This window comes from Jatropha curcas, chromosome 2 (assembly GCF_041381405.1).
Source record: "Jatropha curcas cultivar XTBG-Jc1 chromosome 2, XTBG_Jcur_1.0, whole genome shotgun sequence".
Classification (NCBI taxonomy): Eukaryota; Viridiplantae; Streptophyta; class Magnoliopsida; order Malpighiales; family Euphorbiaceae; genus Jatropha; species Jatropha curcas.
Genome location: NC_143152.1, coordinates 26,860,772 through 26,887,793, shown reverse-complemented (window position 1 = coordinate 26,887,793; position 27,022 = coordinate 26,860,772). Strand labels below are relative to the sequence as shown.

General features: G+C 34.8%; 4 protein-coding genes across 7 annotated transcripts; 1 reads left to right on the top strand and 3 right to left on the bottom strand.

The window, feature by feature from the left end:
- The first annotated feature begins 5,629 nt into the window (after nucleotides 1–5,629).
- On the top strand, nucleotides 5,630–15,029 carry FAC1 (AMP deaminase, putative / myoadenylate deaminase). The gene is made up of 20 exons (XM_012232435.4): nucleotides 5,630–6,185; nucleotides 7,192–7,364; nucleotides 7,599–7,806; nucleotides 8,357–8,535; nucleotides 8,624–8,675; nucleotides 8,775–8,902; nucleotides 9,001–9,180; nucleotides 9,383–9,450; nucleotides 9,553–9,695; nucleotides 10,031–10,092; nucleotides 10,745–10,858; nucleotides 11,341–11,481; nucleotides 12,153–12,305; nucleotides 12,689–12,742; nucleotides 12,819–12,929; nucleotides 13,065–13,238; nucleotides 13,318–13,398; nucleotides 14,138–14,236; nucleotides 14,369–14,494; nucleotides 14,576–15,029. The coding sequence occupies exons 1-19, from the start codon at nucleotides 5,816–5,818 to the stop codon at nucleotides 14,435–14,437; spliced, it is 2,559 nt and encodes an 852-aa protein (XP_012087825.1). The 5' UTR covers nucleotides 5,630–5,815; the 3' UTR covers nucleotides 14,438–14,494; nucleotides 14,576–15,029.
- A 687-nt stretch (nucleotides 15,030–15,716) lies between these two features.
- Nucleotides 15,717–19,324, bottom strand: HCC1 (electron transport SCO1/SenC family protein). 3 transcript variants are annotated; one of them, XM_020684309.3, is made up of 7 exons: nucleotides 19,120–19,324; nucleotides 18,797–18,979; nucleotides 18,601–18,691; nucleotides 17,960–18,172; nucleotides 17,245–17,334; nucleotides 17,010–17,142; nucleotides 15,717–16,057 (listed from the first exon to the last, which is right to left on the bottom strand). In XM_020684309.3, the coding sequence occupies exons 1-7, from the start codon at nucleotides 19,225–19,227 to the stop codon at nucleotides 15,943–15,945; spliced, it is 933 nt and encodes a 310-aa protein (XP_020539968.1). In that variant the 5' UTR covers nucleotides 19,228–19,324; the 3' UTR covers nucleotides 15,717–15,942. The 3 variants fall into 3 exon arrangements, with proteins under 3 accessions (XP_020539968.1, XP_012087826.1, XP_020539969.1); XM_012232436.4 differs by having other exon boundaries at nucleotides 19,084–19,318; XM_020684310.3 differs by having other exon boundaries at nucleotides 18,797–18,966; nucleotides 19,120–19,280.
- Nucleotides 19,325–20,126: 802 nt separating this feature from the next.
- On the bottom strand, nucleotides 20,127–23,169 carry LOC105646570 (UvrABC system C protein). Of its 2 annotated transcripts, none has more exons than XM_012232437.4 (5): nucleotides 23,017–23,169; nucleotides 22,610–22,710; nucleotides 20,697–20,758; nucleotides 20,557–20,615; nucleotides 20,127–20,474 (listed from the first exon to the last, which is right to left on the bottom strand). In XM_012232437.4, exons 2-5 carry the CDS (start codon nucleotides 22,684–22,686, stop codon nucleotides 20,457–20,459), a joined length of 216 nt encoding a protein of 71 aa, XP_012087827.1. In that variant the 5' UTR covers nucleotides 22,687–22,710; nucleotides 23,017–23,169; the 3' UTR covers nucleotides 20,127–20,456. The 2 variants fall into 2 exon arrangements, with proteins under 2 accessions (XP_012087827.1, XP_012087828.1); XM_012232438.4 differs by having other exon boundaries at nucleotides 22,965–23,096.
- Nucleotides 23,170–23,639: 470 nt separating this feature from the next.
- TBL3 (trichome birefringence-like protein (DUF828)) lies at nucleotides 23,640–26,526 on the bottom strand. Its single transcript, XM_012232439.4, has 6 exons — nucleotides 26,256–26,526; nucleotides 25,931–26,168; nucleotides 25,317–25,488; nucleotides 24,908–25,107; nucleotides 24,671–24,829; nucleotides 23,640–24,152 (listed from the first exon to the last, which is right to left on the bottom strand). Exons 1-6 carry the CDS (start codon nucleotides 26,431–26,433, stop codon nucleotides 23,819–23,821), a joined length of 1,281 nt encoding a protein of 426 aa, XP_012087829.1. The 5' UTR covers nucleotides 26,434–26,526; the 3' UTR covers nucleotides 23,640–23,818.
- Between the last annotated feature and the right edge of the window lie 496 nt (nucleotides 26,527–27,022).

Here is a 27,022-nt window from a genome sequence, read left to right as displayed (position 1 = left end):
CACACCCCCTTGATTCAAAATCACACACTCCAATGCTGGAACAGAAGAACAAATGTTTCTTAAGTGGAAGAGCTTTAGTCAGAACATCAGCAAGTTGCTTTTCAGTGCTGTAATAAGTCAAACTAATTTGCTCACTTGCGACCAATTCTTGAATGAAGTGATGACGAGTGTCTATGTGTTTAGTCCTCCCATGTAAACCTGGATTTTTTGCCATGAAAATAGTGGATTTATTATCAGAAAAAATCTCAGTTGCTCCCTCTTGTTCTTGATTCAAATCCTTCAATATCCTTCGAAGCCAAACTGCTTGACAAGCTGAGGCGGTTGCAGCCATGTATTCTGCTTCAGACGACGATAAGGCTGCCGTTGGTTGTTTTTTTGAGCTCCAAGACACTATACATGATCCAAGCATGAAAACCTAACCTGAAATGCTTCTTCTATCTTCCACAGAATTAGCCCAATCGCTATCCGTAAATCCTTTTAACTTGAATTCTGAGCTAGATGTATACCAAAGTCCAAAATTTAAAGTTCCAGCAACATATCGCAGAATTCTTCTTGCTGCTCCAAGATGTTGCGTTGAAGGACTGTGCATAAACCTGGAAACAACTCCAACAGAGAAGGCTAAATCTGGCCTTGTGTGACATAAATAAATCAGTCCACCTACTAAGCTTCTGTATAATTTCCCATCTGCAGATTCTGAACCATCATTGACTTGAAACTTCTCATTAATATTCATTGGCGTTGTGGTGGAGTTACAGTTTAGCATATAAAATCTTCGAAGAAGATCAATTGCATACTTCTTTTGAGATATAAAAATCCCATCTGCTGTTTGTGTAATCTCCATGCCAAGAAAGTAACGAATCATCCCCAAATCTGTCATCTCAAAAGCTTTCATCATATTTTCTTTAAACTCAAAAATAAGAGAAGATGATGATCCCATGTAAATCATATCATCTACATACAAACATACTAAAAGCAAATCTTTCTCTTGTTTTTTTAGATAAAGGGTTGGCTCATTTTCACTTCTAACAAAGCTAGAATTTAGAAAATAAGAGTCAATTTTACTGTACCAGGCTCGCGGCGCTTGTTTAAGCCCGTAGAGAGCTTTTTTTAACTTGTATACCTTACTTTCCTTCCCTTTGATTACGAACCCTTCTGGTTGTGATACATAAACTTCTTCTTTCAGGTCATCGTTTAAGAAGGCGGACTTAACATCAAATTGATAAACCTGCCACTTCAGCTGTGTAGCCAATGCTAAAACAATTCTTACAGTTTCAAAGCGCACAACAGGGGAAAAGGTTTCTTCGTAATCAATACCTTGTTGTTGACAATATCCCTTAGCTACAAGTCGAGCTTTATGCTTTTGAATGCTCCCATCAGCTTGGTACTTTGTTTTGAAAACCCATTTCAACCCAATTGCATCTTTTCCATCAGGTAAATTAACCAAATCCCATGTGCAATTTTTCTCAATAGATGACATTTCTGCTTTCATTGCGGTACGCCATTCTTCACTATCTGCTGCTTCTTCAAATGATGATGGATCAACATTTGCAAACATTGCAAATTGAACTAAATCTCCTTCTGCAGTGATGGCATCATCTTGAAACACCTCAAAATTCCTTAAACGTGAAGATGGTTGAATTTGTCGCCTTGGCCTAGTCACTGATTGAGAGGAACTTGAGACAATATGTATCTCTTTTTCCACCAAATCCTCATCGTCAATAGGAATTTCAGCAGTTGGTGTTATTTTTGCTTGACTTTCATTCCATCTCCAGTTGGCTAATTCATCAAATATAACATTTCTGCTGATAATAATTTTGCCACTAATAGGATTGTACAACCTATAAGCTTTGGTTTGTGACGAATAACCAACAAAAATACACTTTTCAGACTTGCCATCTAATTTTTGTCGTTTTTGTTGGTTAATTAAGGTATAGGCAATACAACCAAAAATTTTCAGGTGGCTAACAGAAGGCTTCATACCTGACCAAACCTCATAAGGTGTACTGTTCCAAACAGCTTTGGTAGGAGATATATTCAACAAATAAGCTGATGTAGCTACTGCTTCTGCCCATAAATTGTTTGGAAGATTTTTGGCCTGCAATAAACTTCTCGCCATTTCAACAATAGTGCGATTTTTCCGCTCAACAATGCCATTCTGCTCTGGTGTGTAAGGAGCTGTCAATTCCCTCCGAATGCCATTATTTTCACAAAATGAATCAAAATCAGCAGATAAGAAATCTCCTCCCCGGTCTGTGCGAAGAGTTTTGATGGTTCGGCTGCTTTGCTTTTCAACTAAAACTTTGAACTTCTAAAAATTTTGGAAAGTTTCTGACTTGGTAACCTGAAAATACACCCAGCTGAAACGACTACAGTCATCAGTAAACAACAAAAAATATTGACTCCCTCCAATAGATTTTGTTTGCATGGGTCCACACAAATCTGCATGTACTAATTCAAGACATTCAGATGCTCTCCAAGACTTTCCAACAGGAAATGATTTTCTGCTCTGCTTTCCGTAGATACAACCTTCACATAAACCAATTTGGCCAATTCTAGGCAACCCATAAACCATTTCCTTTTTACTCAACAATTTTAACCCTTCCACATTTAGATGACCATACCTCAGGTGCCACAAGGTAGAGTCATTAAGTTCATTGCCAGCAACTAAAGCACAACTTTCACCTCCAGACACATCAAGGGGAAACAAATTATTTTGAGCCATAGGAACACTAATAATAATTTTGCCAGATTTTTTATCTTTAATCTCGCAACAATTATTATCAAATAAAACTAAATACCCCTTGTTCATTAATTGACCAACGCACAGCAAATTATTTGTCAAACTAGGTGCAAAATAAACATCATCTAGTAATTTCACATTACCGTTTGACCGGACTGCAATAGAGCCGATTCCTTCCACTTTTATCTTGGCGTCATTACCAACCTTTACTTCCTTCTTGAAGTTTTCATTGAGTGATGTGAATGCAGCCTTTTCACCCGACATGTGGTGTGAGCAACCACTGTTAATGAACCACACCTCAGTTGGCACTTTCACCTGCACATCCTGCTCGACCTCTTGGGCCATGAATAATTTTTCTTCTGCCTCAACTTCTGCATAACTTGCCTTTTCTTTCTTTTTCAGCTTCCAACAATCTGCTTTCACATGGCCATAACCTTTGCAATGATAACATTGAACATTGCTGCTGTAATGCCTCTGTTCACCACTTTCTTTATAATCATCATGCTCATAAGATCTTCCTTTGCCTCTTCCTCTTCCTCTGCTACTGCCTCTACCGCTGCGTCCTCCTCTATTATGTTCTTTTCCTCTACCAGCAGTTCTTGAGTCACCGAATGATGAGGAAGCTTTAACCTGCTTATCTTCTGTTTTCACCGAAGATCTGCTGTTCATTCTTGCTTCATGAGATTGCAATGACCCTTTTAGATCATCAAAGGACAGAGTAGACAAGTCCTTGGATTCTTCTATAGCAACAGCTACATGGTCAAATCTAGAAGTTAAACTCCTTAGAAGTTTCTCAACCACAGTTTGATCAATAATTTTTTCACCATATGATCTCAACTGATTCACAATTGTGGACACTCTAGACATGAAACCTTGTATCGTCTCATCTTCGGTCATCAATAAATTCTCAAATTCACGGCGTAGTGTTTGAAGTTTGACCGTCAAGGATTTATTTCCTTGATATTCTTTCTGCAATATCTCCCATGCTTCTTTGGAAGTATTTGCTGCTGCAATCCGTGAGAAAATTGAATAATGAACAGCTTGTTGAATGCTGAATAAAGCTTTGTTATCTTTTTTTCTGTTCTCTTTGAGTCTTGCTTCATCAGCATCAGTAGCTGCAAAACCTTTTTCAACTAATTCCCAAACATCTTGGGATTTGAAGAGTGTCTTCATTTTGATGCTCCAAAACTCATACTTTTCTCCATCAAAAATGGGTATGAGTGGCTGTGTGGAAGAGGAGACGCCATTTACAGCCATGACCTAAGTTCCTATTGTATTTCACTCCCTCACGTGTTTCTCTCTTTCACTCTATTGAAACTCACACTATCCAGACAAGAACCTGAACCAGGCTCTGATACCACAATGTTGGATAAAAACAAGAACTTGATATCTGCAGTTGTATCAAGCTAAACAAAGTGAAAGAAACTGAAACTGAAATACAATAAATGATAGAAAGAAAATGAAGAAAACCACACTTTATTGGATGATTAAACACAGAGAGTTGAAGGCTTATTTATAGCCATACTTTAAACAATAATAGTAGACAAATATGACACTAACAGTAACATGACTTGACCTTAACAAACTATCAGATAAAATAGGAGAACTAATAGCAAATATCTAAACTGAACAGATTATTATTTGAATCAATCTTTAACAAAAATAATAATAATTATATATCATAATATTATAAATATGCAAAAATTACTGTTTAATTATCAGCTGCGAATTAAAAAAATAAATAAGAACTGTAATATTGTAATTGCTGTGCTTAACGCGGAACACCTGAAATAAAAGGGAAACAGGAACTCAATCAACGATTTAACACGTGCGTAAGTTACACCTTCGACTTGTTGGCATAATTGGCATATACGGATAACGAAAGTGAATCACCATCCACTCCTCTCTTTACACGAATCCCCTCCTCAGTCCCCACGTACGTACCCCACCAATATCACCCTGGGCCCACCCTCTCTCACCTTCAACTTAATTAATTAAAATCAATTAATTAGTCAAATTAGTAGGAGTAAATCAAAAAGCAACATAAACAATGATTAAAATTGGCAGAAGCGGCGGTGGTACAAACTACAAAGCAATCGCACCAGTAGTACCATTGCCACTGAAACCACATTTGTTTGGCCACCTCCACTACATTAAAAAAATAGCACAGAAAGTCATCTTTTTAAAAAACTTTATTAAAAAAAATTTTAAAAAGGTAAATTGCAAATACACTTTTGAGATATTTAAAAATACACTATATTGTATTATTTTATATTATATTTTATTATATTACTTCCTAATTGTAATGTTTCTTGACTTTTTATAAAAATTAAAAAAAATTATTGAATACATCAATTTCTAGAAAAATAAATTTTTTTATGATTTAGCATAAGATAAAAATTCGTAAAAATATATAAATAAGAGTAAAATTAGGATAAAATAAATAATATATTTTCATTTTATAAAATAAACAATTTCGAAATTGATACAACATAAACATCTATTTATTTAGGAAAAGTAAAATTTTAATATCTCATAAAAATTATTACTTTAATTAAAATAATACATTCCTTAAAATTTTAGAAATACTATGTTTTTTAAATTCATCAGATTTTCATTTTTATACTCAAACTTATCTAAAATACATATTTGAAATACTCGATCCCATTATCATTAAATATTTAATAAAGTTAATTATTAATTTTAAAATAGAAATAAAATCAATTTTTCTGAGAAGTAAAAATAGAATCAATTTTGATTTGAGTTTGAATTAATAAATTATTAGAAATTATTAAAGAGAAATTATATTATATGAAAAATATAAATGAGGTTGTTGTAAATCTGTAATATTATTATACTTCAATCAGGTTATTGTAAACTTGTAATACTGTGATGGCGATAGAGGAGGAGGAGAGAGAATGAATATGTCCTGTTCTCTGTTTAGCCTATAAATATTGAAAGAAGACGCATTTGTTTCGAAATAAACAGAGCTCCTTCAGTTCTCGCTTCAGCTCTACTGTTGGGCAGCGTTTTTTTAATCAGTTACAAGAGATAAAGAGAAAGAGAGACAAACTGATGGATAGCTATTCGATTCATTTAGCCATGGCGGCTCTGGTTGGAGCCTCGCTGGTGGCAGTATCCGCGTATTATATGCACCGGAAAACCCTAACTCAGTTGCTGGAGTTTGCCAAGACTGTGGAGAGAGAAAGAGATAGGGAAAGGGACGATAACTCGGACGGAGACTCTCCGCAGCATTTGAAGAAGCGCCGTAGCCATAGTCGGAGGAAGGGAAACGGCTACTACCGCCGTGTCTCTAATTCGTTGCCGGATGTGATGGCCATATCTGGTGGCGATGGTGGAGTCGACGGTGAGCAGAAGCGGAATGGCCCGCTGCACGTAGACGGTATTCCTCCAGGATTACCGAGGCTACATACGCTACCTCAAGGTATGGCCTTATCCGACTTTTTGCTGGAGATACAACTGGCTTGAATTTACGACTGTGTTATTTTTAATTCTTTATAGATTATATAACTATGTAGTAACATTTATGTCAAATGGTTTAAAGAAATATTTAATAACCCAGAGAGTTTACTTATCGAAATATATTCTTAATTGCTATTTGTATAAATATAAAATATAATTTTTGCTTGCTGATCTTGTTTTGATATAAAAAATATAAAACTGCATTTTTGTGCTGATATAGTTTATGTGAGTATTTGGATTTCTAGTTTATGGAAAATTTGTTGGTAATATGCTTCCTGGTATAAATGAATTGGAACCTCAATGATCATGTTATGGAGAAGCAAGCAAATTTATCTAGTATCCAGTCAAAATCTTCCACCTGTCTACCAATTCTGTAAAAACTGTTGCATTGCAGATATTGACAGCTTTCAATTCTTCCTTTACCTTTTTGTTGCGAGGAAGTGACAATTTTAAAAATTAGAATTTTTCACAAAAGAGAGGGCTTTATACCATTTTGAGCCAAGTAAAAAACAAAGCAACCTTTAAATCTAGGCTGCGAAAATAGACAGAATGTGGCTAATCCTCTACTAGAAGTTATCAGGATAGAACTAGTCTTTTTTGTTTAGAGCATCTTCATCTAACAAAAAAGATTTCAGAATCCAAAGCCAGGAAAATATAGATGTTGAGAACACAACTCATCCCAATTACCAATTGAAGTACTTCTGAATCCTTGTTACTTTCTTTATCCACCTAATTTTAGTGTGTTCCACCAATAGCTGGATTAGGTTGGAGTTGAGCTTCTTTGTTCCTGTTAATGAATTCTAATACCTTGTGTGCTTGTTGCTATGGAGAAGGGCATAAAATCTAGCATAATGACTTGGAATTCTGTTAATTATTTCCTTCTTTGCTTTCTTCTTTCTCCTTCTTCTTTTAGAATGAGAGATTGGAGTCCTGTTTTTCTGATTAAATGGAGTATCATTCTGTTTCAGGGAAAGCTGCAGGCCAGGCCAGGAGAACTGGAAGTCTTCTTAGACCAACATCTCCAAAATCTCCTGTTGCTAGTGCTAGCGCCTTTGAGAGCATGGATGGATCAGATGAAGAAGATAATATGACCGACAACTCTAAGCTAGACGCTACGTATCTGCACACTAATGGAAATGCTGTGAGTTATTATGCGCTTATTGTTGCGCATTCCTTACTTCTAAAAATGAGCACATCTCTTGGTCTACCTCTTATTGAGAAAATCTCTCTGTCTTTTCTCTCATACACATTCACACAAACAAATGCACAAAAGTACTCAGTCCTCCTTTTGTCAAGATTTTTTGGTGACCTTTTAATTATGTTCTGCACTTTTTGGAGGATTTACAGACATTATTTTTAACTCTCTCATGTCCAGGGCCCTGAGGTTAAAGGCCTATTTGAAAATTTACCAGCAAATATTAATGCCAATGGAGAGCAAATGCCTATGCCTGCTTCAAGCATGATTCGGTCCCATAGTGTATCTGGTGACTTGCATGGTGTTCAACCTGATCCTATTGCTGCAGATATTCTAAGAAAAGAGCCGGAACAAGAAACGTTTGCTCGGCTTAAAATAAGCCCTACTGGTACTTATTCTGTCTCTACTTGCTTTGAATTATTGCTGCTTGCATACATGTGCTAAATATGAAGCAGCAAACATTTTAAGGTTTCATCTCTGTCTGTTTCATGTACTTTATTGCAGCGGCCCAGTTATCAAACAGTTTCTATGTGATAACTCAGTTCAAGATGACAAATGTAACAAATATAGTGATAAAGTTCAACTATGGGAAGGAGAACCTTTGCTTTTTAAAGTGGAAAATGAATATTATCAATTATGTTAAAGAGAATAGTTTGGAATTTGTTTCTGTGAATATGATATTCATATTGTACCCTCATAAAATTATCTTTGCTTCTGTTAATTTATTTGTGGCGGTGCTACTCATTTGAACAGTATGTTCCTCTTAGTTTGCAATTGGATAAGTTCCTATTAGGATTTCAATGCTCAGTTAATTTTTACTATGGGTCTCTTTTTTTTTTTTTTTTCTTTTTTCGTGCATATTTTTTGTGGTTTCAGATAGAGATTTTAACAACTACTTTTCTTCTCATACCCTTTAGTTAATGTGTGATTTTAAACAGAGGTGCCGTCTCCTGATGAAGTGGAGTCCTATATAGTTCTTCAAGAATGCCTTGAAATGCGAAAAAGATATGTGTTTAAGGAAGCTATCGCTCCATGGGAGAAAGAAGTTATTTCTGACCCCAGTACACCAAAGCCTAATCCAGAACCATTCTTCTATGCTCCAGAGGGGAAGTCTGATGTGAGTCCTACTCATTTGCTTCTGGTACTTTATGAAACTATTACCTAGGATTTCTTATTCTTCATTTGCACGTTCAATGTTTTTGCAGCATTATTTTGAGATGCAAGATGGGGTTATTCACGTGTATCCAGATAACGATTGTAAGCCAAGAATTCAATCTCCGTTTTTCTGTCTTGTTCACTATGTTCTATTATTGGGATGTCTATGTAACCTTACTTTTCCTTATTATTTTTTCCCAGCCAAGGAAGAGCTCTTTCCTGTTGCTGATGCAACAACCTTCTTCACCGATTTGCATCACATACTTCGAGTTATTGCAGCTGGGAATATCAGAACTTTATGCCATCATCGGCTGAATCTTCTAGAACAAGTATATATGCTTTTATTTTTGTGGCAGCAGCTTAATTGCAAGCCTGTTTCTTAGTGATAAACGACTTACCTTTGTATTTTTTTTTTTAAATTGTTCAGAAGTTCAATCTTCATTTGATGCTTAATGCGGATAGGGAGTTCCTTGCTCAGAAAAGTGCTCCTCATCGTGACTTTTATAATGTGAGGAAAGTTGACACACATGTTCATCATTCAGCATGCATGAACCAGAAACATCTTTTAAGGTTTATAAAGTCAAAATTGAGGAAAGAGCCTGATGAGGTAAGACATTGAACTCTCTGCTAGTCTGCTTATGCATTGGGAGCTGAGTCTGCAGCTAATAATTCTTTGAGTCGACTAATATTCTGCAAATAAATTTCTTGCCTGTACAGCCACATAAAATAAAGTACTAGTGTAGTCTGTATTTGGTGAAAAGTGCATGAAATATCTTTTGATGTATTGAAGTTTATCTGTCATTTTTAAGGTTGTGATATTTCGGGATGGGACATACTTGACTTTGAAGGAAGTTTTTGAGAGCTTGGATTTGACAGGGTAAGTGTTTGATAGCCTGTGTTTAACTGGGTAATTTTTTTTTTTTTTCAATTTTATATTGGTTTGGATGCAGCATTTAGTTATATGCATATGTCTGAGCAGGTATGACCTTAGTGTTGACCTTTTGGATGTTCATGCTGACAAGAGCACGTTTCACCGTTTTGATAAGTTCAACCTTAAGTACAATCCATGTGGCCAGAGTAGGCTCAGGGAGATTTTTCTGAAGCAGGATAATCTTATCCAAGGTACGTCATGTTTTCTTAATTTGTTCTTTACACTGGGTTAGAAGGTTAGGTGCTGAAGTCAGCCTTAATAATTAGAGATTTCTTATGAGTTCTAGGATTTTTTTTTTTTTTTTTTTTTGGGTTGGTGATTGTTTCAGATTGCTGGTACTGGATCTTCACAAGAATTGAGAATTTATTCCTGCTTTACATGCATGCTTCTCTCATTAGATTTTCTTTATTTTTTTATATTGTAATAAGATTTTTTTATTTTGTTTACTCTTACTAACATGCAAGCTGATGTTCTTATTTTGTTGTACACATTCTGTGATCATCTTATCTTGTCTGTGGGTAAGCAGGTCGTTTCCTTGCTGAGCTGACCAAGCAGGTGTTCTCTGATCTTTCTTCAAGTAAATATCAGGTGTTTCCTTGATCTGTTTATAGATGAATTTTTATGCACAGCATGATTCTATTTCGTTTCATAGCCATGGTCTTGGATTCATTATTTAACTCTTAAGAGTGCTTAAGTTAGTCAGTTAGAAAATAGAATCTTTAGTTGGATATGTTTTTCTTTTCCTCTTTTTTGGTTTTTCTATGACCAAGAGCAGGGGGTTAAAATTCTTAAATGATTATTAGACTATTTTTGGCACAGAAACTTATCCAAAGATATTGTTGTGGTTCTATTTGTTTTTAAATTTGAGAGCTTGCTAATGTTAATACTATCATGTCAGACACTGTTAACTTAATCTGGTTATTAATAGTCAGTCAACTAGCACGTTACATAATTTAATATGAAATTTTGAAAATTTGTGCGATGTGTTCTGCATAGTTTCTGGGGATATTATTCTTGATCAAACTCAAATGTTCTTTATTAACCTTCATGTACTGTCTGGGAACTAATGTGAAGCTTATGCTGTTCAACTTTTTGGCCAGTCACGGTTGCATGTAACTGCATTCTGTTTATGAAGATCATCAACTGCTTTATCTAAACTGCATTATGCAAGTGTTGCAGAGTTTTAGAAGATCTTGTAGGTGTTGAAATTTTGTCTAATACGTGATTTTTGTGGTTACAGATGGCTGAATATCGAATATCTATATATGGTCGGAAGCAAAGTGAATGGGACCAATTGGCCAGCTGGATAGTGAATAATGAATTGTACAGTGAGAATGTTGTTTGGTTAATTCAGGTACCAGCAACAATCTGTCTGAATTCCTCTTATGAAAGTTGTGTGTGTTGTCATACATTTGTCAAAACAAATTTCTTTCCCTACTCATTAAATTTTCTCTGTATAAGTGGACATGCTTGTACATTAATGATTAAGATTTAATTAACGTAAATTCATGTGCATCTGTTTTATGTTGTGAAATTATATCTAGTTCCTTACTGATATGATTAAAATCTGTGCCCTCTGGAAACCCACATTTGCCCATTGTCAACTTCAAGAAACTGCATTTTTTTTATTTCTTAAAGTGGACTTTCTTTGAGGATGGTGATTCTCGACTATTTAGGAGCCCAATCTCAACTAAGAAATGCTGAGATATCTAAATATATTTTGGTCAATTATTTGGCTTTTTAAATGTTGTCACCTTTTTTACTTCCACAGAAGAAACAATTGTTGAGTTTATTATCACTGAGTTCCTATCGTGTAATATCTGGTTCTCTTTGCAGCTGCCAAGACTTTACAATGTGTACAAGGAAATGGGTATTGTGACATCATTTCAGAACATTCTGGACAATATCTTTATTCCACTCTTTGAGGTTACTGTGGATCCAGATTCTCATCCTCAGTTGCACGTTTTCTTGAAGCAGGTTTGCCATTCTTGGCTTGTGGGATCTTCTATTCTTTTTCTAAACTTCCTAAAGTGTAGAAGATATGGATTTTCAATTTCGTGTAGATACGCATTACATACCATTTTATGTCATTAAGAACAATAGTTATATGTGAAGATCAATTGCATATCCGAAAAAACTTGTTTTGCATTTTTTTTTTTTTTTGCTTCATCTGTTCAATTACTTCTTTGTCTTTTTCTGCTGTGCATCTTCATCTGTTCAATAAGTTCTGATACTTATTTTTGAAACTAGTAATCAGCCATTTCCCCATCAATTAAAGATCAATGCTATTTTAGAAGAATTGTTGATGAAGATCAGGAAGTCAATTGGAAATCTGCCATACTATATTAGCTGTTAAGTTGAACTGGCAATGTCTGGCAGGATTGTGAAGGAATTGACCTATTATGGATAAGAAAAAAGTGAACTAGGTGAATTCTGTGGATCAAGTACATACTAGCAACGCATAAAATAATTTAGGTCTCAGGGATGTTTACATTTTTGTCCTTTATTTTCACTCTGCCCTCTCCCCCCGCCCCCTACCCCACATATACATATAATTCATGGGCACAGGAACTTAATTGGATTCCAAAGATAACTGTGGCCGTCATCCAAGTGAATGATGTCTGACTTGGCTTTTTTTTCATTCTCAGGTTGTTGGATTGGATTTGGTTGATGATGAAAGCAAGCCTGAAAGACGCCCCACAAAGCACATGCCTACACCAGCTCAGTGGACAAATGTGTTCAATCCTGCATTTTCATATTATGTGTATTACTGTTATGCCAACCTGTACACATTAAACAAGGTGATTGCTGCAATTTAGTGTTCTTTTTGGATGCTTGTCAAAGCCCATTCACCCTCATTTTTCTAAGTCTTTTTCTTGAAAAGTTGTCCTTTTTCCCATTATTGTTATTTTTCCCCTCATGAGAATGAGATATATGAAACATTTTCAGCTCTTAGATTTTGAATGTCATAATTCAGTATGGAGACTAATGGAAACATGGCATGACCCAATGTATCATTTGTTGTTGTTTTTTTTTTTTTTTTTTTTTTTTTTTTGGGGGGGGGGGGGGGGGTGTGGGTGGGGCTGGTGGTTCTAAAATTCTATTATCCATGAATGAGATCATTGCCAGATGCTACTGTTTCACGATGTATGATTTACTGACCTGTTACAATTTTATTTTCCAGCTTCGTGAATCAAAGGGCATGACAACCATCAAATTCCGACCACATTCTGGAGAGGTATTAATGGAAGCTTCATTCTAAATATTCTACATATAGGTTTTTTGCGTGCATCTCATGCATATGTCATTACCAGGCTGGTGACATTGACCATCTTGCTGCAACATTTCTTACGGCTCATAACATTGCTCACGGTATCAATTTGAGAAAATCTCCCGTACTTCAGTATTTGTACTATCTAGCACAGGTAATTTCTTTTTCTGAAAAATATACATTTTAGGTTGGCAAAAAGAGGAGGGGGGGGGGGGTGTTTGGCAGGTAGTTATTTCTGACTTCATTAGTTGTGATATCTAAATGGCAATCGTGGCATGTCTTTTATCAGATTGGTCTGGCAATGTCCCCTCTGAGCAACAATTCCTTATTTTTGGACTATCATCGGAATCCATTTCCCATGTTTTTCCTACGGGGTCTCAATGTTTCCCTTTCAACAGATGATCCACTGCAAATCCACCTGACAAAAGAACCTTTGGTGGAAGAGTATAGCATAGCTGCTTCTGTGAGCTCTCTTTTACTCATTTGAAGCGGAAAATTTTCAGTTCTTATGGTCAAAATATATTAAAATATTTCCCCAACAGGTATGGAAGTTAAGTTCATGTGATCTGTGTGAGATAGCACGGAATTCAGTCTACCAGTCAGGCTTCTCACATGCTTTAAAGGTATATACTTTGTCCTAGCTTGATAAAAGATGCTGACGTGTTGGCCCACGTGGGTCAGTAACGAGGATGTGGATGGGAATGTTGGAGCTGGCAATAAATTGATTATATTCCTATTGTCCTAGTACTGCCAAGTCCAAATAGCTGTCGGTGCCCATTCAAGAGAGAATATGATGAAAATATACATGAAAATAATTTTTTAGTTTAACAAAAGAAACATTTTCATGTTGGGCGGAGCACAGTTTGGAAAAAACAATTTTCTTTTTGGGTTTGGTTAAGTTGTTATTGAACTTGAAAAATAAGCTCAAATTTGCCCCAAAATAGTTAAAATCAAATCGAATCGAACTGGTTATGTTCAGATTACGTCTAAAAAAAATTGGTCCATTTGGTTTGTATTGATTTGAGTCAATTTGAACCAAAATGAGTAAATGCTGAACCCTACATTCATGAACTGATGTCCGAAATTGGGAAAAAGGAAATGATAGTATGTGCTGATTAGGATTTTTCTCCGTATTAAATTGTCTATCGGTATTATAGGAATATCACTACGTAACTAATTCTACTAAAGTGAATACATCTGACAATCAGTGCTTTGAACATTACTAGCATCTGGTGATTTTAACTTTCTGGAGCAAAATTTACTGCAGTTCAACTATTTTGGATGCTATATGATTTTGTAATTTTTAAATCCTTGTGTTGTTTTTGGTTCATGTAAAGTTGCCTTATTGCATTTCTGTTTCAGTCGCACTGGATTGGGAAAGAGTACTACAGGAGAGGTCCAGATGGAAATGACATTCACAGGACAAATGTGCCTCATATCCGCGTGGAGTTTCGTGATACGGTAAAGAACTGTACTTTTTCATCATTAGCTTGTCCAAAGCTTCTATTTTCTCTTGAAATGACCCTTAGAATGCATGTGACATCAAGAGTTTGCCCTGCCTAATGATGTCAGATTAACCCATGCCTCTTGCAGATATGGAGAGAGGAGATGCAACAGGTGTATCTTGGAAAGGCCATTATCCCCGAGGAAGTGGAGAAATAAATTAGTGAAGAATTGCTGTTAATCCATCCTTAGATGAGATTATATGCAACTCTAAAGGTGCTCTGAATCATATTTTTTTACTTGATGACCGTTTATCTGAAATTTGTCTTTATAAACTTGGCTTTTCCTTCATTTTAGGAAGGGAAGAACTTCTACTTGCTCGTTAGAATTTTGAGAAGGGCAGTATACTCCTGATCATGCTAACTAAAATGGCATGGTTGAATCGATGCCAAGATATGGAAGTTACATTGTTGGAGCACAAGTCTTGTACCTGATAAAATTGCTGACTTCTGGATCTTCAGCATCTCAGATAACATCTGGTTTAGCAAGATGCTAACCGTCGACTAACTAAAATAACTAAATGTGATCGTGTTAGATGTAGCTTAAGATAGAAATAATATTATACTAGCATAGGATAGAATTATGTTTGGTTGGAATATAATGGACAATGAAATTCACAGCCGCAAGAGAGATGTAATCGATGCAGTTTTGTATTTCAGATGAAAGCTTCATCAAATTTTGATTGAATTTCATAGTATTTAATGTGAATCTGGCTGGTCATAAGTATGAGTAAAAATTTTGAATTTGTGCCCGTTTTAGCGGAGAAATTTTTTAGTTGATCCTTTTTTAATTTTCACATTATGAGAAATTGATCCTACATTATAGTGCTTCCCGTGAGGGTGAAAGAAATTTTCTCATTGCTTTCATTTTACTACATAAAATTTAGTAGCTGCTCTAGTCTGGATTTTGTAATCTGTAAACTGCTAATATTGTGTATATATACGCCTTCATCTGGTATGTCGTAGATCAGGTGCTGGTTGGTGCATCCTTTTCATTTTTAAGTATATTAAAGTATTATAAATTTCTTCTCGCGCTTTTATCTCTTATCAATTCGATCAATATTTGTATCTTGACTTTTATTTCTTCCTTTTAAGTCTGTAGGATATAATATTAGAAATTTTATTGTTATATAAATTGATGTTCAATGTGCTTAACAGTGAGATTAGAGACAATGAGTGAGATTAAGCATGATCCAACCCATGAAAGTATTTCAAAACTCAAATCTCAAAAAATAAAAGACTAGGCATTTGCTTAGCTCTCCTTTTTGTAGTCCGAAATTAGCATGCTTTTAGGAGCAAATGAAAAAATAGGGAGTACCAGGGGTCGGAAACGGGGTGTTGCAGTCAAATGCGTCATAGTTAAACCATTGACAAGTAAATAAAATCTGATCTCTTATCCTGAGAGAGAGGGACAGAGAAATGGACAGTAACGAAGAATCTTGGAAAAACTCCATTAAATTCGAAGCATATTATTTTCGTTAAATATCTCAACATAACATGTAGTATAATAGCAGTTTGATTCAATGTATTGGTGCACTTTGAAACACCATGGAAACAATTGTCAGACCACAAAAAATGGTATAATCATCAATTCTCCGCGTAACCAAAAAAATGGAAGTGCTCCGAGCAAGAAGAGACACAATAGAATTAATTAAGTGTATGCTTCTACTTTTTCGCTTTGTACTGTTTTCTCTCTTTAATAATACCGTCTGTGAGTGAATCAACATCATTGTTCTTCCCAAAGAACTTGACAAATTGCATATCAGGACCCATCAAGTACCTGCACAAGATCATTGATATCGTTAGAAAACAAAAGTGGAAAAACGATGGCCGTAAATTCAAAAGATCATTTTGATCTGAAGTTTATCCAACAAATACAGTAACCAATTTCACTAAGCAGTTTATAAACGCAAATCAACAAAAGCACAGCATTAAAATACTCAAACATGTGAGAAGGAAAATGGAGGTGGGAAATTCAAGAATAAAATGTTATTGAAAACATGACATAGAATCCATTTAACAACTCCTCGGATGAAACCCCCATGGGAAATTAGCATATTGTACAATTTTTAGAAACAAATTATTCGTTTCACATTTCTTTGTGCATGTTCAATTGATAAACAAGAGAACTTATAACTTCTCACCTTTGTACTCCACTACATTTTATCACCAATTCGAGAATTATATTTGCACTATGGTTATATTTTTCCTTCAATTATAATGGTTATTGTCATGGTCAATGTCAAAGTGAGATGGAAGTAATGAGCAATGGTGGCTGCAGTTGCAGGGAGGTGTAGATGGCAACAATAGCAACAGCTCGTGATAAATGCTATTGGTAGTTTCGGGCCATCGAAGGTGCTGGTGGGGGCAGTAACAGTAGGTGGTAGGTAGTGTCAATAGTAAGAATAAGGTGGTGCAAGCCTAAAAGCACTGGAAAAGGCTCTGATGATGATGAAGGCATGTGGTGGTGCCAACAATGTGATTGTGATGAGAAAAAAGGTGTGCATGTGCTCAATTATAAATCATGCAAAAACGAGTGGAATTTTATAAAGGAAACAGTATGAATTAGTTTTAATTATTTTTCAAATATCCATATAAATTTGAAAAATCTTTTCTGGAATATTATTACGTTCAAATAAAAAAAATTGCAATTGCCTATTTTAATTGGCCTAATTTTACAGAAGTGAGGACACATGTATATGTAGTATTAAATGCCAATAATAGATACATACATGACTATAGAATGATCAACCAGGTAATCTGAATCTTCCTCTGCTGTCTTCATATAATAGACACGATATGCACGGGCAGCTTTCCTTATCTCATCTGGGTCGCCGGTTAACCCAATTAATTTTGGATGAAATTCTGGAACAGAAAAAAGAATCATACCATATGAACACAATTATAACAGTACAAGTATAATAAGAGAAATAAATTAACAGCATGCCATAGAAATAAGTTAAGAACCTTTGACATATTCACGCACTTGTTCAACGGTATCTCTCTCAGGATCTACAGAGATGAATAGAGGTACAATTTCAAAACCTGCCTTTTCCTCTACAAACAAGGAAACAATAAAAGAAATCATCAATATAGCATCATTCAATAGAGGGTTGTAAAGAATGCAACTCTATGCACACATTTAAATCAAAACACGATGCTAAAAATTTGCAATTGATGGCCTTGAATAAGTTTTTGACTATTAAAATCTGATCCCGGTTGCAAAAGGAAATTGCTTTGAGCAAGACTGGAAACAAGGTTTAAAAACCCCTAAATAAGATTGATACACTATGGCAAGTTAATTAACCCCTCAATCACCCTTCAGATCCAGTAACCATGACAGAAGAAGTGGTATAGGAAGTATTCATCTTGGCTATATGCCATGGCTTAGGTAGCCATGTATTTGGCAAACATATACCAGCCCACGAATTTAATGTACCATGAAATCAAATCAAAAGTGCTCTAATAGTACCAGCAAGATTAATTCAGACCTATCAGTTTTGAGTACAATTACTTAACACATGCTCAAATGCCGGAATACAGCTTCTGTGCTCTCCCAAAATCAGAAGGCAAGAGTATCAGCATTAATTATCAGATTATAAGTTGCTCTACAGGACAAAACTCATGTCTGGCGGTCTAATCTTTAATTATACATCAGGAAATGAAGAAATCAGTGACTCACTTATTTTATCAACTGCAGCAGCAAGCTTTTGCAGCTCATCTGGGCAAATATCAGGGCAGTGAGTAAATCCAAAATATATTAACGTCCATTTCCCCATAAAATCTTTTTCCGTCACATTCTTCCCATCATGGTTGATGAGATTAAATGGGCCACCAATGGCTGCTTTCCCGACAGATGGTCCTTCTTTTACAGCTTCAGAAGCTTTGTTTATTTCTGCAAATATAAGAATTAATCAGAACATGAAAATGAGAAACATGCAATATTACTCGAAGAGCAGAATTTAAAATGGATACTTTATTGCGTCATTCAAAACAGTGAAGGCAAACTTCCATAAAACAAATCCGATAGGCATGGCAAGCAGCTCAAGTACTGGCTTAAAAGTTTTCTTTTTCTCCTCAAAGTAAACATGAAAAATAACAAAAATTAAGTTATGCAACCAAGAGGTATTTAATGTGTATGCGACAAGTTAGACTGACCAGAGACTATAATTCTTTGACCAATCTATCACTTCTACTATATTGTGAAAAAAAAGGAAAAATAATAAGCTTGGTAGCAAAGATAATAGCTTTACTCGACAGATCAATCTACCTAAAAGAAAACAGATCATTTTACAAACATCCAACTCACCGTTAGAAGTCTACCTTCAATATGCCGCTTCTTCTCATTGTCGTAGTAAGAAATTATTCCGGCTCCAGTGGCCACCAACAACAGAAAACTCAACCACGAAACAGGCTGAAAAAACGAGAATCTCGACTCATAAATGAACCCAAGCAATAGATATGAAATAAGAGAGAGAGAGAGAGAGAGAGAGAGAGAGAGAGAGAGAGAGAGATTTACCCCTCCGCGTACAGATTTTCCAGCATCGCTGCTCTGCTGCGAATCGCCGGACTTGTCACCTCCATCAGATTTAGTTTTTTCAGCTTTTGTTGAAATTTCCGAGCTTACAGGAGCTCCATTTGTACTAAAGAAAAATCTTTGATAGACGCGCAGAGATTGGGCTCCTACACCTACAGGTATGACCTAATTAAAAGAATTTAAAAGAAAGGAAGATATTAACCAAAGTGAAACTGAAAATTGAAAGAACCCTAAACGATTGAACTAGAAGAAAATATGATAAAACGAACCGAGCGAAGGAGAGTGGAACTGTGATTCTCAATTACCGCCGATGGTGGTGGCATCGCCGATCTGCATTGGCCGAGACACCGAGATGATATAATCCGATTAGCACTGCGGAGAATATTGGCATTTCTCCATAGGGCAGACGCCATTGATGAACTGTGAGGATGCTGCACTGCGTTTCCGTCCTGAATAAACCCTATCGAAGGGGTTTAAGTTTGCTGCTTTGCGCCGTTGGATCTCGGCATCAAAAACTGTGGGCCAGGCCTGGGCTTTAATCAATGTCAATCTGCCATTTTCCTGAATCTTTATTTGTAAAACGAAATTGTTCCATAATTTTTTTAGGTAGTATATTTAACGAAGAAATAATAATAAACAGTTCAAAAAAAAAAAAAAACAAAATAAATTGAATGTATGTTTATGTTTAATAAAATTGAATAAGTGATCCAATTTAATTTTTCAGTAAAATAATCCGTAAAATACACTTAATTATATTTTTTTTATTCGCACTAAAATAAAAAATTCAAAATTCAAAAAGTAAAATAAAAAATTTAAGTACCAAAAATATAAGTAACCGACATATACTTTGTCTAATCGTCGATATGTTAATCTGGTTTATTACCATCTTCAAGCTTGATCGACATACTTTGCCACTTGAACCTGAAGAACTCATTAGCAACTTTTCTTGTTTATCACCCGAATTGACAATGGCAATGGTCCAGGAATACTCGGTCTCTAATTAAAAACTGAATTAAATCAATTCATTCCGATCAAATTTGGTGACCTGTTCGGTTTGATGAGAAAAAATTGCGTATTTGATTTGGAATAATTAAATTCAAACTAAACCGAATATGCTGAATATGATTTTTATACTATTAAATTCCAACTAAATAAATGGGCCGTCTAACACAGAGTTCTATCATTACTATTCTTTGTTATTGTTTATGGGTTTTCGAGTGTTATCGCGATTATTATTATCAATTGAAGTTGAAGATACTGCTTCTGTTTGTTTCTAAGTACTTAGCCAAAACAGAGATTCAGACTCGATAAATGCTACCCAAATCAGCAATAAGACATCTGCTTTAGAGTTGATAATCACTCCGTTGGTCAATGTACAGACATTTTGCATTCTTCCTATATAAGAGGTTGATAGAATCTAACATCCCACCAAGGAATAAGAATCTCAATACAATGCACCGCTAAACTTCATATTAACCAGGCCAAGCTCTAATTGCCACTAAATGCTTATTTATTACACCAAGTCATCAAATACACAACTTGCATCTCTGCGACATCCTCTTAATTGCAAAAATCTCTCTAATATCATCATCATAGCGGGGCTAGACACCGTACCAAAGCCAACGGCCACCATCTTAGTATATCACTGGTTCTTGAATGACTGCAAAAAGTATCACGTGCAATTACCAGCAAAATACTTGAGAATGAAACTATCTGAAATTAAAAAGATGATGGCATCTCACGTCCATGTTCTTGGAGAGATCTTTTATCTGCTCTGCAAGTTCTCGCTTCTTTTTCTCAGCTGCATTAACAGGCCAATACAAATCAACATCAATTCAAAAGCACATTGGCTAGCCAAAATGAAGCTCCAGAGAGGACATACCGATGTTTGAAATATCCTCAATCTTTCTAGACGTTCTCACTGCAAACCTCTGAAATGCAGGACTACAACAAAATTGAAAGAACAAAATTAATAAAGCTCACTGACATAAAGTAATCTACCAATACTTTTTTTCAACCATTTGCTTAAACTGCCAAAAGGCACACATGCTAATTACAAAGATTCTGGTATAAACAACTCTATGTAAATTGTACTTTGGCTTAAGAATCAAAATTCAAACAAAATGATATTGAGTGAGTCAACACCACACTTATTATCCTCCATCGAGTTTGCTGATTTTCAAAGTAATAAGAGGAAAGAAGAGAGAGAGAAAAAAAAAAAAAAAAAAAGAAGCCTCAGCCCCATTAGATGGTTAATTTTTTGGAATCATCTATCCAATCTCAAAAGGCCTACAAATTCACCATTAGCAAAATGATAGAAGACAGTGATGAAGTGAAGAGATACAGATCCATTGATCAAGTAACAGCATTCACCATGCAGATAAAGTACGTCCTATAAGTTGGATTATATGGATAAAAAAAAAAAAAAACATACATTTCAACAAGTCGTGTTTATTTTGTTGTTGAAGTTTAAACATAACACCTAAAAGGCAAATATACAAATATTAGATAGAATTCAAGGAGTAAGCGTTGAGGATGTAATATTGACCATCTTAAATCGAAGAACAACAGGCCCATGTTGTCTCAGTCCAATAGATCAAATTCAACATAGAAATTTTAGTGATTCAATTTACTTGAAATAAGATGAGAAAAGAAATATATAAGATCGTTTAGCCAACAGCTATAAAAGAAGTGCTAACTGTCGAATTCGACAAGGTTGAGCTGATTAATAAAAAGCATTAAGATCAATTTATACTGGAGGTCCGAATGTTAATAAAGGCAGAGGTTGAAAACACAAGGGCACAGCTCTTGAAAAAGTCAACCGATGATCAGGTGAAAAGCCTATCACAGCAATATTCAACAGGGCTGCCTACAGAGTCATTTTAGGCAATGATTAAGTATTGCTCCAACATTCAAGTTCAAGTAATATCCACCAAGCTGATAATTAAATAGACTACACGTGTAGGTGTTATTTATTAGTTCAAAAGTCAATAATACAAACTGAAGACTAAAACTGAAGTATGACTGCTTGATAATCAATTGTTCAATCGACTAATGATATACCTAGAAAAATCTGGTAACATTTACAAAGAGGAGAGACACTAATGTAATGTCACCATATCACACCATTCAAACAAATAATCAGTTCAATTCCTTTGAAGGACTAAAAGAAATAAAATTAATATATGAAACAAAAACATAGGGCTCAACATATGACGAAAATTTCTCAAACTTCCAACCCTGCAGCGCAACAACTGCATGGACAATGACTTGGAAGCTTTGAGACATTTTCGCTTCAGGGAGCAAACTGTCTGGGTATGGCCTATTCCCAACAGCCTAAAACAGAAGCTTTAAATGACCGAAATCCACAAGTCATTAGAGCTCAGAAAACAGAGTTTGACTCATCAATTTAACTTCACAAACTACAATAATGGTCCTGGAAGATATACAGAACAGAATAAGAGAAACGAATAACAGAGGTAATTTAAAATCAAGCATCTGATGCTCATAGTAAGGCATCATAATCACAGAAGATTTTTCATTTCCCATCTAGATGACAAAAAAATTGCTCTTGCAGGAAAAAAAAAAAAAAAAATCTCCTCCGACTTCAAAATACCACAGTGTATAACATGTTACACTGTGGAAAATACAAATGAAGACATGAGACACTGTTGCTTCAAATGAACGAACCAATGAGGAACTCATGATCCCCAACAGTCAGAGAAAGAAGCGTACCATGTGCAGCAAAAGAGAAAGATTGAACCCATATATGTAGGAAATGGAATAGAAAAATACCTATTTGCAAGACCATTGACAATAATTTCATTGGCGACATAAGAAATCACTCTGTGCATGAAATTTCCACCCGCCATCGTCCGTATATTCGATTATCACCGCTACCAAATAGTTTAATTAAACAAAAATCAATCAGTACCAAGTTGGATCATAAGAAACAGAAATTGAAGTGGTTTTATCATCTACAGGAGACAAACAGGACCCGAAAAAATCGAATCATGATAGAAAGAAAGAAATAAAATCAGGATTTTTAACCCTAGAGATTATCAAAATTGAAGTATCTACAAATTCCACCTAAATGATAGAGCAAAATTGGGCGTTTCAGAACAGATTGAAAAGCTGCAAACATACTTACGTTGATTAATCGAATACGATATTATTGTGAAACTTTTAGATGAATTTTTTACCTGCAAAAGGATTGCACGTTCTGGAAGCTACCGGAGACGTTATAAAACTTGAGGGACGAAAAGCCAACCTAGTTCTTAAATAAAAGGCGAAATCGAGTCTTTAGGTGACCCTATTTATGACCCTTCGATGAGACTAAGGCCCATGAGTTAAGTTCTGTATGTCTTATAAGTGGCTGCAAACACTTCCGTTAATTTGATTAATTAGGCTAATTTAATTTAGTGAATTGAAAATTTATTTTCAAGTCAGAAAATAAATTTAAAATTTAATCTAACTGAACTAACTAAATTAATTAAATTAAAAAATAAATATTAAGTGTTAGTAATTGAGTGATGGTAAATGGCTCGGTAGATTCGCTTGAATTGTGCAAGTTGATTAAATACATCAATTTAGTTCGACATGATTAATATAAAATTTAATTTGGCCAATTTAATTCAGTTAAATATATTGTTAGCTTTAATTTGATTAATTAAAAAAATCAATTAATTGGATTTTATTAAAAATTTTACCGAAATTGATAACCTCATCATAGAGCTACAGAAAAAAAATCCTCAAATTTATCATTTAATTTTTTTTTATTGGGTAATTTCAGAAGTAAAAATGAGTTTTGATTTAACAATATTACTAGAAAAAGGAATAAAAAATTTTGAAGTACCCTCATTTTACATATATTTGTCACTCAATTAAAAGAATTTCGTTGACACAAAACAAAGAAAAATTCCCAAAAGAGATGCTATATAAATGTGTACAATTGATCAAATAAATTTAAACCCATGAACTCTTTCCATTTGCTTTCAGTTACAGCTACAAATAGGCAAGAAATATTCGGTTCCAAGTATCCGGAACTCCAGGCAAACACCAGTGTATGCAATCTGCATGGTGTAATGGATCGGCCTTTTCTTCATCTGTCAATACCTTACCTCCTGTCTCTGTATATACCGATGTGTGAGCGTCAATGCGATACTCCGATAACTGTGTTATGTTCAAAACTGTAACAGGAACTTTCATGTTAGCCACTGTACTAGCCACCACACTCATCATTTTCTTATCAGAGCCACTTCCCCAATGCTTTTTCTTCATTACTGGCTTTGTTTCGTTGAAGCATTTTATCCCTTCTGTATTGTTCCAATCTTCGCTTCTGTAGTGAAACGATCGAGATGTTAATATCGGAGACTTGTCAAGGGAAGAGATACCATTGTTAGATATCAATTAGGTTCAAACTTGCAATCTCACAGCCAATGGTAAATGATAACTAGAGGAAAAGTACTAACAAATAGTTTAGAAAACAAATAAAACTAGAGGATTTTTTAAAATTTTGGATGCTGAAATGAAAACTAACTATTAAGGTGATAAATGATAATAATTTTAAAAAGCTTGGAGACAATAATATAAAGTTTCTTTTCGTTTTTATATAATATTAAAAGCTTAAATTTGACTCTCACAAAGAGTGACTTAAGTGGTAAGACACGTTTAAATTTAACGAACTATTTTAATGAAACTAATAGATTAAAAGAAGGTTACAAGAGAAAAATTGAACGAATTTTCTAGAAAAATATTTTTAACATAAAATTTTACAAAAATTGAAAATACTATGAGAAGTAAACCGAATTGTAAAATTGAGTTAAGTTTTTGCAAAGTTTAAAGAAAGAAAGGAACCTTGTGTGTGTAGGGGACATAGTAGTAAAGAAGACACGTGTCTTGTTGGGATTAATATTTGAGTCGACCCAATTTGCCCAAGTCTTCAAACCTACTTTGTAAGCAACTGGTGTATCTAATTCTACATACCCTTCTTCTCCGTTATCAAATGAACCCCATCTGCACATAATCATTAATATTATTTATTACTTAGTAAAAAAAGATAAAAAATTCAATAGGTTCAAAGAACTTAATTACAGTGTTTTGAGCCTTAGACCACTCATCCACCAAACATAAGTATTAAACACTAAAATATCCACTCCTCCCCAGTGTTTGGCATGCTTTTCGATTGAATCCACTTTCATTATTCTCTTCTTTGGATCTACTATGATGTTGAGATCAGTATTTGACTCTATAAGATATGGTGCCCAGTAGAATTCAATGGTCGCATCATATTCCTGAAGCAAACAACAACTAAATTGGTTAGTGTCAGCGTCGATTATATAAATTCTTTGTTTCAAGTGTCCGCTTTGATCAAAATTATTCCTGAAACATCATTTTAATAATTTACCTAAACATGCATGATCATTATAAAGTTTGCTTAGCAATTATTTATCCTGTACAACTAAGTTGCTTGGAAAGACATCCAAAATAGTGGAGTTGGTACCTTGGCTCTAAAGACAGAATGAGAGCGACCCCGTTTCATGGATTTCTTGTCTTCGGATATTAACCATTCCACCATACAAACGAATGATTGCCATTGTCCCCTTTGTAATGAATCCCCTACGAACAACAATCTCTTCCCTCTGAGTTTCTTAAGGGCAAGCTCAGCACTAAATCTACACATGATTGATCATCAAATACACATGTTAAACTAATAAACTTATATAGATATGTAGTTAATACTAAAATTAGTTCTAAATTATAAGATTATATATGATTTTGTATTGATCCATATTCAAATAGTTTGTTTAAAGGCGAGTTCGCATTAAACCATATAAGATTAATTGTGGCATAAGTTTACGGATATAAATTTAATAATATATAGTATTAAAATTTGAAATGGCTAGAAAATAATTCTCAATACACTATGGTGAGTGTGATTTTAAAATCATGGAGCAAGAAACTTTGTTTTAAGAATATCCCTTACCACAAATATCAAAAGAAAAATATAGTGCTTAATTTAATTATTTAGTACTAAATTATAAGATTATATATAATTTAGTAGTAATCCACTTCCAAATAGTGAAATTAGTTTAATTTGTCACGTATTTTCTCCACCTTGGCAAAGTACAGTCACCCGGATGCCATTCCCAGCCGCGGTAATCGGAATCTCGCCGGCCATTTTTAACACAAGAAACTTGTAAATCTAAATAAGGGCAGCTTCTGTCTGTATACAAAGGCTTGTATGATTTGTTAAAGACCCACTTCCCAGTATTAACACTGCACTCTTCTGGGTCGAACTCGAATCTATCATCCATTTCGAAACTTTTAAGATTATCTCCTGCAGTTTTATTCTCTGTTGAACAATGAAAGATTAAAACATAAATTGTAAGATCTGAACAGGAAGAAAAATTAACAAACCGGAAAAAAAAATGTTCCTTACTTGACTTTTTAACAGCATTTCTCCTAGGACAGGATTTAAACTTGAAAAAAGACCTGGAAGCGTCTGAATATAATAGAGCGAGAAATGCAAAACCACAAATAATTAAGGTGATGATAGACAAAGGTAGCTTTCCTCTTGGAGGCTTCATTGTAGCAGATGGAGAAGAAGCTAAGCTCATTGTTAAAACTGCAGAGAAGGGAAAATTACTATTATTGGGCAACAGAATTGATGAGGACCGGTTTTGTTTTAGGTTTATTAATTTCTATGAGCCTTTGTGGTTATTTTTATGGGAGATTGAGTAGGAGTAAAGGTAAAGCCAATAATAGGTTTTTTATTTTTTTTATTTTTGCAGCTTTAAAAGTATTTAGTGTGATATTGGAGGTTAGGAATGAGTTGGAAGGCATACATCTTGGGCTCCTCGTGTCTTCTCCATTTATGGAAGCTATAGATCTTTTCCTAACCACTGTATTAACTATTACTATCTTATAATACCCATTTATTATTGTTCATTAGGTAGGAAAGATTACTTGTTGCAGAAGTGTCCAAACTCTCTATTTCTTTCTGTTCGCTCCCCCTTTTGACTTCTTTTCATGTATTTTTGTATAGAGCACCTTTTCCTTGCCAGATTTTACATATATAACCATGTAGGACATTGCCTTTGTAGTACAAGTATTTTAATGTTTTTTACGAATCTCTAACTTTGATGTCACGGGGGAGCCAAGATCTAAAATTGAGAGACTAAAGAAAAACTTTTAAAGCGTAAATTT